Genomic DNA, 14796 nt, shown 5'->3' with positions numbered 1-14796 from the left:
ATGATACCAAAGATCTGCGCAAAATCATTTTCTGACACCTTTATTCATTTACAAAGAAACATCAACATATGTTGCAGCGTATACAGATGACTGTGAGCAAAATGAAAGTGCATCGTCACACAGATCGACCTGCAGTAACACAGGTGTACACTTTGATATCAGGTAAATGTTTGAGACCAATAAAAGTTGAATCTCATGGTAACAAAGATCAATAGTCAGAACACAAAGATAACATTCAAAGTTTTAGTTTTAAATTATGTATATGCAGATAAACATACTGAATACACTAACATTTACAAGCAATGTACAGTATATACAGTGCACTTTCACCTCCACAAACCTGTGAAGGCTGAAATATTCAACAGGAGTCAACATACAAACCTTTTCAAGTATATCTGTCGGAGCGATTTTCCTCTGGAGAAATTCACCACCAATCAAAATTTAAAATAAACATTAAAAGCAGCGACCTGTTAACGCTTTAGAAACAGCTGCTCAGCTCCAGTGGAACGATCACATCTTCTACCACACTTGACAAAGCAGTAGTGCATACACTTTACTGTACACGCCAGACTTCTGGGACCACATCATTGTCATGTCAGACCTGTAGACACTTCACATGAGAACTGAAGCTGAGCGTGAATGAATTACTGAGCTTATATTTCATGAGTTAAAGAAATTAACAAACTACGTTTGGCATTTTGAGTCCGACTCCTCACTGACTGAGATTTTGAACTAAAAATAAACAGACAATTTCAAGACATCACACTGGACAGGGGCAAGCTGCTGTGACTTTTTTTCAAGAGTTATTTATTGAACTCCTGATAAATCCAGCTCAGTGTCCATTGCCAGCCTCCAAGAGGATGCGGCTGGGCTCAGTGAATTTGGCTGTGACGATGTAAAACAGAGCGGGTCCTGGCACGAGGGCCAACAGCGGCAGGTCCTGTTCCAGCTTGTCCAGTCGGGAGATCGAGATGATGCCGTAAGCATGCAGCAGCCAGTGGCTGAACAGGACGATGAGACGCTTCTTCTTGGCAACCAGATTCTTAAAAGACTGTGTTCAAAGGAGATGGGTTATGGTAAGTGGACAGAGAAGAGAAATAACCCATACACATATGTCAGCTTCCAAACGCAAACAAACATGTGCAGTAATGACAGCAAACCAGACAGAGTCCTGAACATACATGCATACGTGTGTGTGTGTTCACAAGTTATCATGTTCGTGTGGGGTCTGTCTACACTGCCTGCCCGCTGAGGGGGCAACAATACCCCATCAGCCTTTTACAGGTAAGGGGTTTAAAAAAAACACAACAACAACAACAACCATCTACAGTCTAGAGTAGTTCCTAATTCCTAAATGGTTAGTGCCCACACAATTAGTTTGGAGGAGTCATTTTGCTGTTGTAACTTTATACAAGTCGATGAATAAACACTGTAAAGAAGTATAATTAGTATCCAACCTCATATCAAATCGAAGAACTTCTTGATCACAATTGTAAAGTTAAACTGGGAAATAAGAAATGCCCACACCGCAGTGACTGTAGTTACCTGTATCTCAGAGGCAGACATGTAAACAGCCAACGTGACAAGAGACAGGACCAGGATGATGTAGGGGAATGCATAGTCTGAAACAATAACACAGTCGTCTTTACTCAGAGTTATTTAAACAAAAAGGGCATTAGTCATAGTCTTATGAAAGCTGTAAAACAAAAATGATACCACAGTGTGAACTAAGAAGCAGAGTCCCACAGGTACTCACAGAGCAGTCCTCCTCCTATAGCCTGCAGCACAGTGAGGATCGGGAAGAAGTACAGAGCAGCATAGATGCTCTTAAAACGGTCGGATTTGCCCAAACCACACGCCATCTTCTTCACCAACAGAGGACGCAGCATCATCATTAGTATCAAGCAAAATGCATAGTAGATCAGCACGATCGTGTAGCTGAGAAAAAGGACATTGAGGAGTTCGTGTTACGCTGATGCAACAGATACAGAATGAATGACAAGCCTGAGGTGACCTCCCACCAGCCTATGCACCAGTTCAGAAGGAAACTGCACAAGAGTTAAAAAAGAGAATAAAGAATCAGAAGCATGTTGATCGGTTTACTCATTCAGCAGGTGTCTGTTCAGCTTGTCTAATAAACAAAGTAGCCTCGATCATTCGTCAGTGTGAGGCTACTCTCCTGCTGCTTCATATCGAATGAACCTCCCAGTGTTTCTCCTGTCAGCACGCTGCTGCCAGCCTCCACCACCCAGCATCAATGTGTCCACCTGTCATGATCTGCAGTGTAACAGGAGGAAAGTCATCTAAGAACTCATCTGACTGAAACACTAAGATCCAATAAGTAACCTCAATCTTTTGAATAAAGACTGGGTATGCTGGTCTCTCCTCAGCTTGCTGCCTGTACGTTGAGGTTTTTTCCCCAGTTGATAACAGGGTTTGTTCCCTGTGCCTCAGGGTCAGGGAACAGTTCCTGACGAGCGACAGTTCAGAGTACCCAGCCTTCTTAAAGTTGCTGGTGTTTGAGAGCGCTCCGTGTCTCTGCTGTCACTCATGTAGGCATCAACAGTGAGGCTGAAGGCACTGACTGGGAGGAACCACCTGCTTGACCTGAACCGTGTTCTGCTGTCCATAACTAAGCTTTTTCTTATTTAACGTATAATTGTATTTTCTTTTTTTAAATTTTGCCCTAAGACACAGAGCTCAGTGTCCCACAGTATGGCCTTGATGCCCTGCTGCAAACACACCTTTGTCCTCTTCTGTGGAGTGCTGGGAATTATTGTTTTATGGTTAATTGTAGAATTTGGCAAAATGATTACTGGTAATACTCACAGTGGGTACACAGCTTCCTGAGTGCAGTGTAATGTGTTGACATAGTCTGGACTTGGGTTGTACAGCATCGTGTACCAGTCTGAAAGCATTTGCACTCGACAAGAACGGATAGTGAGCATTCCCACAGGCTCTGTGACCAGCAGAGTGACCACAGCTGACATACTGCACTCCAACATGGCGGTCACATGTTGGAGTAAAGCACTGGAACTACAAAGGAAGAGCATGAGATCAAATGACAGAAAGAAAACACACTGTCCTCACAGACAAGAGCACTAAAGGGATTCTGTGCTTGGAACAAATACTCCCTAAGTTAGACATGTTTCATATAGCACCCCAACCAATCACAGCAGATGGCCCCGCCCCTCCCTGAGCCTGGTTCTGCTGGAGGTTTCTTCCTGTTAAAATGGAGTTTTTCCTTCCCACTGTCGCCAAACGACTTGCTCATAAGGGGTCATATGATTGTTGGGTTTTCTCTGTATGTATTATTGTAGGGTCGACCTTACAAGATAAAGTGCCTTGAGGCACTGAAATGAAGCCAAAAATTGTCACACTACAGGAAAACCTTAAAGACATAAAGCCCTGGGTAACTAGTTATTTTCTACTTCCAAATTCAGACAAATCAATGTTCTGAACAAGACCTTCAAAATTAGACATTTATGAGTGATGCTGAAAAATTAGTTCATACCGCAACTTAACAGCAGCACAATTTGAATTCCTTATTATTCAGCTATCAAACACTAATTAGACTCAAAATGCCACAGTGACTGAAACAGGGGGGGTTGCACACGTGTTGAAGAACAAAACAAATAGTAATATTAGACAAAAACAACCCAAGTAAGTACAAAATGTGCTGAGGGCAAAACCTTCTCCAAACCTACTGTATATGGTCTTATGTAAGAGTAATTGCCTCCTAAACCTACTAACTAGACCCTTAGAAGCAAGAACTGCAATCAAGCATTTACAATAACTGGCAATGAGTCTGTCACGTAACTAGAAGCTCATTTTTCTTTACAAAACTGTTTTAATTCAGCTACACTGCAGGGTTTTTCAGCGTGAATGACCTGTTTAAGGTCAAAGCTGTTTATTTTAAGCCCTGACACTGACTACACCAGTCCAAAACCTTCATTTTTTTATTTTTAAGCCATTAACAGGTGGACGTGGGGGTTTGTTACTGATCATTGTTCAAGTGTGTTTGAGCTTCTCCTCCATGATTTTCTGGTAGAGCGCAGAATTGACTCCATCAGTTACAGGAAGTCAACCAGGTCCTGAAGCAGCAAACAGCCCCAGAACAAACTGACACCACCATGTTTTACTGCTGCCATGTGTTGTTTTTATGAAATGCTATGTTAGTTTTACAACAGATGTAATGTGACTTCAGATCTCTTCTTGTCAGTGCACAGCATGCTTTTGCTTTGTCCAAAGTCTCTGGTGCAGGGGGCAATTACTTTTCCTACATAGTACCCTGAAAAATGCATTTTATATTTACTTGATTTATCTTTGTCTAATATTAAAGTTAGTCGTAGTTCCCTAGATATAGCCAAGCTATACCATTCAACATTATACTGTGACAGGAATAGAAAAAAGTGTAGTTCAACATGAAATCCTGAGAACTTGAATTTGTTTGAAAACATAATAGTAAGGTCTCCACTACTGAAGGCTTGTAGAAAGATAGGGGGCTGAAATTTAAGGGATGGCAATCAAGAACCTTGTAATTATCAGTCTGCTCGTCTGTGGATTCTGCTTGTCGTTTCCACTTACACTACAGTCAGCTGGAGGAGGGAAATAGTGGAACAGTCTGCAGCGTAGATGTGGACGTTATTTTTGTTGTTATTGCACAAAAGGACGACAGCATGTTAGTAAAGTTCAAACTGCATCCAGAACAGAAACAACTGCATTGTACTGCTAACAGAACATCACAGACAACGCTAAGCTAGCCAGAGCGATATTAAAGCTGAGTAAATGCTGACCGGGCGGGGGCGGGGTCACGTCAGCCCCGTGTTCATTTTTATTTGAAGTGTTTTCTATTTATTGTTTCATTATGACTTTCTTATAATGCTACAGTTATAAGACGGAGTGTTTTTGTCATAAGCCGTACTGCTGCCACAGATTAACCTTTCAGGTGCGTCTGGTATTAAACATAATCTAATGTTAGGCCTGTGTGCAGGCTTAAACTGCTTATTTGCCTTTTTTCAGTTACATGTTTTCATAGAAGCAAAGGTTAGAACAGCAGAAGTCTGAATGTTATAATTCAAATTTGGGACTATTTTATTTCACTTAATAGAAAAAGTACATTACTGCTACAGTTTACATATTCTTTACATTTGCTATTTTATATAATAATATTTTATGTTTGGCCTTTAGAGATGTGTTTACAATATTAATTACACATTAGACCAGAAGTGCCACTGAGTGCTCATTATATAAACTCTTCATTAAGTTTGAAGTTATGCAATATGACTTATGGACATGATCACTTTGGTCACTTCACACAGAAGTAACTTCCTCTGTACAGCAGCAGCTTTGGAACTCAGTCTCACCTCTTCTTTCCAGAGTACCATTCAATAAAGAACCAGTGCAACACAAGAGGCAACATGGCCATAAACCCCAGATAGAGCCAGTCGTAGATCTCAGGAGACTCGATGCAGCGCTCACACACTTTCTGCATGTTGGCCCGCTCTCCTCGAGGACAAACCTGCCAAAACACATTATTGTGAGTACAATCTGAATCTCATCCAGATCCACTCTTAAAGCTGTCTTTCATTTAATTGCGCTGCTACATTCATTCAAATCCACCATTCAATGCTTTTTTAATACTTTGAATACAGAACACAACAACTGAACGTTACAACTTAACAATTACAGTTACTGCTTTGTGCTTACAACATATAAACGTAGTAAAATTAAAAACGTGATGACCTCAGATTACAGGAACAAAAGTCCAGACAGTGACTATAAAAACGACTGACCAGGAGCAGTCGCAGGTGTCACAGCTGGTTTATTTAACGCTTTCTTTGGTGTGTGGGGAGACGTTGACATGCACTCTTCATTTTGCAGCGGATGACTTTCAGCTGGTGGAATAATTTCGTGGTACTGCTGCCTTTTGCTGCAATAGTTTTACAGCATGTTTTGCAAATTTCTGCATTTCGTTCTGCATCATCCTTGTGAAAACGAGTCAACAGCGAGTCTCGTTCACTCGCTCGTCTGTCACCATATTTTTCCCTAACTGGTAGAATATAAAGACGCATGCTCAGCACAGTGCGCCAGGTGGAAAATTTTCCAGTTGGGAGGGGGGATTAATGATGCATTTGCAGCGTGTGGGAGGAAAAAATGATTCATTATCTATTTTACACTGGTTATTGTAACTGAAAATAAGAACACTGGTAGAGTAATGAGCATTTCTTAAGTGCTGGCTAGTTATGACCTTTCTAAGTGGAGACGGCATGTTCTCTCTGTGCCTGTGAGAGTTTGGCTTCTCCAGCTTCCTGCCACATGTCCATTCATGTCTCTGCACTGTTCCTACAATTAGTGATAGTCCAGGCTGTGATAGGCTCTACTGGCTCACAACTCGAACAAGCAGGACGAGCACTTCCGAATTTCCTCAGAACAGTCTGCTACACCACAATGACTGGATCTCAATATGGAAACCTGAATTATTATGAGCCGCGCTCTCTTTTATGATGCAAGGCGCAAAGTTAGACATACATCCACGTACTGTCTATCCAACAGCACATCAGCAACAACTAATGTTTAGTACTCACACCACATTCTCCCTCCACTGAGCCGTTGACCATCATCCTGCCACAGTACAGCCCTGGACATGTTGAACTCACGGCCACAGCTGCAAGCATACAAAACCATTGTGAAGTGTGCAAGCATCAATACTATAGTACAGTATTTTCAAACAATCAGGATGCTTGAAACTTAAAAATTGAGCTGTAAACTTTCTTTTAGCTTGGTGGTGGTATAAAGTTCATTTAAAACAGGCATGTCCAAAAAGTCTGGCCCGGGGACCAATCATGGCCCTTTCTGCCTACCTTAAAATGTATAATTTGTGGCCCACCGCCACAAACAGGATTAATAAAGTGTAATTTCTCTGTTCCTCATGTTGTCAGCAACATGAGATGTAACCAGTGAGTGTATACACCAACACAATACACACAATGGTAAGTCTCTTTAAAAATTAACCTGAGATTCAGCAGCTTTATCCCACACAGCCTGATCTTTGTGTTCATTTACTCTCCATATGCAAATGAAAAGTCGTTTTATTTTGTAATTCTTGTGTTATTGAAAATATTTTGTTATTGTTATGATTTTTGAAAGAATAATGATTATATCTCAAAAACAAAAGATTGAGTAAGATTGTTGGTCCTGGGTGACAGACTGGATGATGATGGCAGCGCAGAAGATGACGGGCAGCTCCTGTGACAGGTCGAACTTCCTGAGTTGCCGCAGGAAGTTCAACCTGTTGGGCCTTCTTCCAGACACAGTGTATGTGAAGAATATTGTACTTCCCATGAAAAGATGGATCCTAGGAATCTAAGGCAATCCACAGTGGGTGCACAGTACTGTTGAAGATGGCGAGAGTAGAGGGGGGGTCTCTAAAGGTCCACTGTCATCTCCACAGTCTTGAGCAGGTTCAGATCCAAGTGGTTCTTACTGTGTTGTGTGTATGTGACTTCAGGTCATCATACAGCCCACTCCAAAGTCAAAGGTAAATCCCACAGAGCACCACTGCACCCCCAATCAGAATCATGGTTAGGTTGTCTGCGTCGATGAAAACCAGGGAAAATATACGTAGAGAGGACCGTTTAAGAGTTCCTCTCTGGTAAAATGATGGGAGGATAACAGCAAAAGACGGAGCAAAAAACACAGGAACATGCAAAGCATGAGAACACAAAGCGCTGAGGCTCCATCCTCAGCGACATCTCGGATCATCTACTGAGCAGATGCACCTGTGGTATCAATTTCAAAAATCCAAGATGCCGTCTTTCTTGAGTTATCATACTCACAAGATTTTTTAATAAAGTTTGACATCTGACCTTGAGATCACTAAGATTTCAACTCATGTGAGATTTTCAATGTTAGACCTATGGTATGAATTTGAACATTTCTTCAGTTATCACATCCGCAAACTTGGGTGTCGACCCTGGCCCAGCAGGGGGATAAAGATACCCCGTCAGCTTTTTACAGCTGAGGGGTAAAGAGTAGAGGGTTAAAAAAATAGCAGGCCTACAAACAAAGTCTTTTTCTTAAGAAATGGAAAAAAAATTCTGCAGGACGCAGAACCTGAGAGAGCATCTGACCCTTCAATCGATCCCTCTCTCGTTTGCTGAAGCCGGATCAGAAATGGTCACAGCAGAGGGTTTGCTGTCATGAAGCAATGTTTAAGGAAAGGAAACAGGAAGAAAAGGTAGACCAAATTACACAAGAACTGAACTTTAAAAACAAGGAGCGACATGTCTATTGGAGTGATGACTCTAAAATCTTTGGTTCAAACTTGTACATAGAAAGCGTGTATAGAGCTTAATGACTGATTGTCTACTATAAAACACAACGGATGCGCTCTCCAGCCAGTGGTGTTGGAGAGGTTGTCAAAATGAATGTAATTATAAACACAGACATTACTGTCAGGCATCTCTCTCCTCTCGGTTTCAGTGGGATAACTGCGCGTCTTATTTCTGAGGTAAGCCTCCCATGCAACACAGCAGCAGAGACGGGACACAACAACAAGACCCCCCACTCACACGTACACGTTGCGTGAGCTTGAGATTAACACATATCCACTCCAGTTCTTAGGAAAACTGTACACACGCTACTGCAGTGTATGTAACCGGCATGCAATATTTCTGTCACTTAGATAAGCTTCAAAGGCCGGGCGGTTGTTAGCTAAACTTCCAAGCTCACAGCTAAGGCTAACTTCCACATTTTATAAAAATACATATTATGAGAAACGCCGCAAAGTCTCTCAACACCTTAGGTATCATGTGAGGAAACGTGAGGGCAAAAGGCGACCTCAACTTACCCATTTTGAGAACGATATGACTTGTAAATCTGCCTTTTAAAACCACAGCTTAATCGTGTTTGTTTGGGACTGCTGTAACCGGAAGTGGACCAGAACACTTCTCTTGTTTAGCCGACTGGTCTCCGCGTAGTGCTGCCCTCTGCCGTCTGTCGCTTTTCACTCCTTCTTGACATCTGTGGGGTTTTGTGACATTTGTGTTATTGTCACCTTCTGAGCTGCACCGGAATACTCAAAAACATCTGTGCTTTTTCTGTTTCTTATTTTTTAAGTGGAGCAGGTGGAGGAGCCTCAATATTAATTGCCATGGTTAATTCAGTAAGATATAAGCAGATGTCTCATAAGCTAAGCTAACTGACTTCATTACTAAATATATTTGTTACTGCGTTTATGCACTTATCACTTGGATCTCATAACTCATCAAAACAGTTTGTACTTTTGTCAGTCAGAATTTTAGATCTCTTGCGTTCCTGAATACTGTCAATCATTTAATTCGTTTTTACTATCAAATGACTTCAATCTATGTATGAGGGAGCAACGCCAGTAACACATTGTCAAAGTAAATGGGGTCTTTTGCACAGGTCAGTTTGTGTTGTGAAAAAAGGCATAACTGTTTTGAGGACATTCATTACAGTGATAAGCATCACTTTTCTGTGAGAACTGTGCCATAGTGATTGAGAAAAACTGTAATCTACCAGAATTTTCCCACACAACCATCTTTAGGGTTTACAGACACTGGCTTAAAAAAGAGAGATGCAGAGACTGGCAGTTCTCTGAGTGAAAATACCTTGTTGATGTCCGAGGTCAGAGGCTGACAGGAAGGCAACACTAACTCAATCAACCACTAGTTACAAAAGAGAGAAGAACATCTATAAACGCACAACACATGGGCTACAACAGCAGAAGACCACAAGAGGTGTCACTCCTTTAGCCAGGTCCAGAAAACTGAGGCTACAGTTCACAATGACTCACTGAAACTGAACAAGAAAAGATGCTGTACTCCAGTGACCTCCACAGTCCAGTAGAGCACCATTGGGATGAGCAGACAACAAATCTGACAAACAGTGAATCAGAATCAGAAAGGGTTTTATTGCCAAATGTTGAGCAGGTTTACAACATTAGGAAATCGCTGCGGTGCTTCAGTGCAAACATACTGTCATAAATTACGCTTAAATAGACATGAAAATAAGAATGAGAATAAGAATTAAAAGTGCTACGTAGATAGATATATACATGATATATGTATATATATATATATACATGTATATATATATATATATATATATATATATATATATATATATATATATATATATATATATATATATATATATATATACATGTGTATATATATATATATATATATATATATATATATATATATATATATATATATATATATATATATATATATATATATATATATATATATATATATACATGTATATATATATATATATATATATACATGATATATATTACATGAGTGCAGGTGGTGATCAGTGCCAAACATGGAATGATGCAGTGAACACAGCGTAGGGTCATGTGTTAGTGGTGGGAACAGTCATATGGTTATTGTTCATGTGTCCGACAGCAGAGGGGAAGAAACTGTTCTTATGGCGAGAGGTTCTGGTGCGAATGGACCGGAGCCTCCTGCCTGAGGGCAGCAGGTCAAACAGACTGTGTCCAGGGTGAGAAGGGTCAGCTGAGATCCGAGCTGCACGCCCCAGTGTCCTGGAGGTGTACAGGTCCTGCAGAGATGGGAGTCTGCAGCCAATCACCTTCTCAGCAGAGCACACAACACGCTGCAGTCTCTGTTTGTCCCTGATAGTGGCTCCAGCGTACCACACGGTGATGGAGGAGGTGAGGATGGACTCGATGATTGCAGTGTAGAACTGCATCATCGTCCGTGTTGGCAGGTTGAATTTCTTCAGCTGCCTCAGGAAGTACATCCTCTGCTGGGCTTTCTTGATGACGGAGGTGATGGTGGGCTCCCACTTCAGGTCCTGGGTGATGGTGGTACCCAGGAAGCGGAATGAGTCCACAGAGGTGATGGGGGTGTCAGTCAGGATGATGGGGGGGAGTGGGGCTGTGTGCTTCCTGAAGTCCACAATAATCTCCACTGTCTTCTGGGCATTCAGCACCAGGTTGTTGTGGCTGCACCAGGACACCAGACATTCAACCTCCCTCCTGTAGGCAGACTCATCCCCGTCCGAGATGAGTCCAATAACGGCGGTGTCATCTGCAAACTTGATTAGCTTGACAGACTGGTGGGTGGAGGTGCAGCAGTTGGTGTACAGGGAGAAGAGCAGAGGAGAAAGAACACAGCCCTGAGGGGAGCCGGTGCTGATGGTCCGGGAGTCCGAGACATTCTTTCCCAGCCTCACATGCTGCTTCCTGTCCGTCAGGAAGTCAGTGATCCACCGGCAGATGGGATCAGGCACATTCATCTGGGAAAGCTTGTCTCGGAGATGGTCTGGAAGGATGGTGTTGAAGGCAGAGCTGAAGTCCACAAACAGGATCCTGGCGTAGGTTCCTGGGGAGTCCAGATGCTGCAGGATGAAGTGTAGGGCCATGTTGATGGCGTCGTCTACAGACCTGTTGGCTCTGTATGCAAACTGCAGGGGGTCCAGGAGGGGGGCCGTGAGGGTCTTGAGATGGGAGAGAACTAGGCGCTCAAAAGACTTCATGACCACAGATGTCAGAGCCACGGGTCTGTAGTCATTTAGTCCAGTGATCCTAGGTTTCTTGGGGACAGGGATTATGGTAGAGGACTTGAAGCAGGCAGGCACATGACATGCCTGCAGTGAGGAGTTGAAAATGCCAGAAAACACTGGGGCCAGCTCGTTTGCACAGTGTCTGAGGGTGGCAGGAGACACACCGTCTGGGCCGGGAGCTTTTCGAGCATTCAGACTCTTAAACTGCTTCCTCACATCTGCTTCATGAATATGAAGAGTTGTGGTGGGAGGAGGTGGTGTGAAATCCTCTTTTGTGTGGGGTGAGGAGGGGGGTGTTGTAGGTGAACAGTTTGAAGGTGGTGATGGCTCTATGGAGGGGGGAGAGGTGGGGGAATGAGTGTCCAAAGTGTCTCTATTGTTGGGGCCGTTGGAGGTGTGAAGGCTGCCTGATGGCTCGTCTAAACGGCAGTAGAAGTCGTTAAGGGTGTTGGCCAAGAGCAAGTCATCAGTGGAGTGGGGGGTTTTAGGCTTGTAGTTGGTGATATTCCTAAAACCTTTCCACACAGAGGCCGAGTCATTCTCTGAGATCTGCTGCTGCATCTTCTCAGAGTGCTGATGTTTAGCAATGTCCACTTCCTTAGTGAACCTGTACTTGGCCTCTCTGTAGCAGTCCCTGTCTCCGCTTCTGAACGCCTTTCTCTTTTCCAGCCACAGCTTTTTGAGTTTAGGAGTAAACCAGGGTTTGTCATTGTTATAACTCACCCTGGTGCGTGATGGCACAATGCTGTCCTCACAGAAGTGGATATAGGAGGTGACAGTGTCCGTAAACTCGTCCAAGCTGTTAGAAGCAGCCTTCATTGTGTCCCAGTCTGTAGACTCCAAACACGTGCGAAGCTCCTCCACAGCCTCGTTGCTCCACAGTTTTTTGGTCCTCACGACAGGTTTGGAGAGCTTCAGCCTCTGTCTGTACGCGGGGGTTAGGTGGATCATGACGTGGTCAGAAAGTCCGAGTGAAGCGCGGGGCACCGCACGATAGGCCCCGCTGATCGTGCTGTAGCAGTGGTCTAATGGCCTCTCCTCTCCTGTGATGCTGTTGTGTTAATATGGAACAAAATCTCTAAGGAATGATTCCAGCAACAAGCTGAAATTCTGCAAAGACAAACTACAGCAGCTCTGAAGGCAAAATGCGGTGTAAGTGTACCTAATAAAGTGGTTGATGGATGCACACATTACTGCAGTGTATGCAACTGGCATACAGTATTACTCTCACTTAGTTAAGCTTCACTTATTATTGCTCTTTTGTACATATTTGAGTCTGAAGTAAAAGCTAATTCAGTGCTGGACAGTATTCAGGAAAGTGACAGATGAAATGTCATCAACAGAACCAAAGTTTCTTTAGCACTGAAGCACGTGTAGAAAAATTAGCTGTGTAAGAAAGGCTAGTGTTGTGGGGACATGTGTCACTGATCTGACAATTGCAGTAAGAGTAGAGCAGAATCCCCAAAAGTTGATTCTGTTCATCTGGACGTAGCGTTTTGAACAGATGAACACAATCAACTTTCAGGGATTTGCTTACATGGATGATTGAGCATGCATCAAGTAGAGCAGAATGACTTTTCTGATACGAGATTTGCACCCAAGATATAGAGAGAAACTGGTAATCTCAAAGTGAACCACCAACTTTCTGATTGGTAAACGACCCACTCTACCCCTTGTGCCAGCAGCCATACTAAACAGATTACGAATGCTGCGGAGAACAGAAAGGAGTCAGAGGGCACAGCAGCGGCAACAACACCTTGGCCTGATACATCCTAGATTCATGATATAAATTGGAGGTTTCATCAAATTCGATCCACATGGTGGAACCCACGATGTCGCTGCTCCTGTGGGGGAAGATGACGCAGCTACATAGAACAGGACAGCAGGTCAGAGTAACCTCCCACACCTCTACAATGGTGCTGGGAGGCTCTGGACAGCCCTGAAGCAAGTCTTCAGGTGTTGTAGCTCTCAGTTGAGTCCCTCACCCTCTCCCGCTTCTCGGTCGAGTTTCCTGGATCTGAAACTGGTGAGTAAGCACTGGTTTCCTGTACATCTCTCCACCCCTCTATATTCTTCCACTGGGTTTGTTGTTTGTAGACTAGCCTATACCTAAAGATACAGTGAAGATTAGACTATGAAATAAGACGTTAAGTTTTGTATTCAATTGAGTACACAGATAAACTATATGAAAACACCACTGTGTGTTGTAACCGAAACAGGAAGTGGTACTGCACCGCAGAGAGCCAACACCAGTTCCTCATCTCCAAAGCAACCTCCGTCTCACCTGGACTCCAGCCCTTTGGCCCCTCCTCCATCCGTGTCTGTGGGAGGTCCGATGACACCTCTGGATTTGATCATTCGTTTTTATTCATCTCTGGCTCTCTTTCACTGTATGTCTCTGTCCTGTCCACACACCCCAAACCAGTCGAAGCAATGGCCTCCCCACCCAGAGCCTGGTTCTGCCAGAGGTTTCTTCCTGTTCAATGGGAGCTTTTTCTTCCCACTGTTTCCAAAACGCATCCTCATAGGTGGTCATATGATTGTTAAGGTTTTCTCTGTATTATTGTAGGGTCTTTACCTTACAATATAAAGCGCCTTGAGGTACAAATGGGATTTGAGTAGTACCCAGTAGTTCAACCTTTAGTTGAATTGTTAGTCTGCATGCATATCGATCCCTCTTGATCGACTGGTTCATTTGCACTTGTGCTACAATCAGTGGATTTCAGTTTGTGTGCCGGAGAAAGAAAAGATATGGATATTACTTGTATTTTATTTTTAAATGACGAAAGGTAAAATGAGGTAGGTAATTGCGAGACAGTGTGTTTCAGCTATTTTATCAAGTAATTTTAAGAAAAGTCTTCTGTGTAATATGTGTAATATATTACTTGTTTTGACTAACGACCCCAAGAGTGTTCACAACAAAGATGGGAAATACCTCGCACATGCACAAACATTTGACATGCATACAATTTATTTGCAGAATATAATGTCTTTGATATGTTGCTGCTTAGAGTGAAACCAATAAGAAACCAGTAAAACCAGCAGGTTTAGGAACAGCTTCTTCCCCACAGCTGTCACCGTACTGAACTCTGCTGAACCTTTCCATCCACACTCACTTAACCCTTCTACACTCCTCCTCCCCCCATCCCTCCCAGTGACCATGATCAGGACTGTCATTCATTCTCAACATTCACCATATGCTCACATTGGTTACTGCTATAGTTTAGGACA

The 14796-nt window shown here is 43.0% G+C and overlaps 1 protein-coding gene across 2 annotated transcripts; it reads right to left on the bottom strand.

Moving 5' to 3' along the window:
- Window positions 1–24: 24 nt before the first annotated feature.
- On the bottom strand, window positions 25–8965 carry jkamp (jnk1/mapk8 associated membrane protein; the record flags this gene model as incomplete). 2 transcript variants are annotated; one of them, XM_080871707.1, is made up of 7 exons in its annotated part: window positions 25–1051; window positions 1546–1622; window positions 1757–1938; window positions 2830–3036; window positions 5367–5521; window positions 6588–6667; window positions 8852–8965. In XM_080871707.1, 7 exons carry the CDS (start codon window positions 8853–8855, stop codon window positions 833–835), a joined length of 924 nt encoding a protein of 307 aa, XP_080727833.1. In that variant the 3' UTR covers window positions 25–832. The 2 variants fall into 2 exon arrangements, with proteins under 2 accessions (XP_080727833.1, XP_080727832.1); XM_080871706.1 differs by lacking the exon at window positions 8852–8965 and having other exon boundaries at window positions 6588–6677.
- Window positions 8966–14796: the final 5831 nt, after the last annotated feature.

This window comes from Rhamphochromis sp. 'chilingali' (assembly GCF_963969265.1).
Source record: "Rhamphochromis sp. 'chilingali' genome assembly, chromosome: 21".
Lineage (NCBI taxonomy): Eukaryota > Metazoa > Chordata > Actinopteri > Cichliformes > Cichlidae > Rhamphochromis > Rhamphochromis sp. 'chilingali'.
Note: the sequence above shows the minus strand (reverse complement) of the source record. Positions and strands in the feature narration are given on the sequence as shown.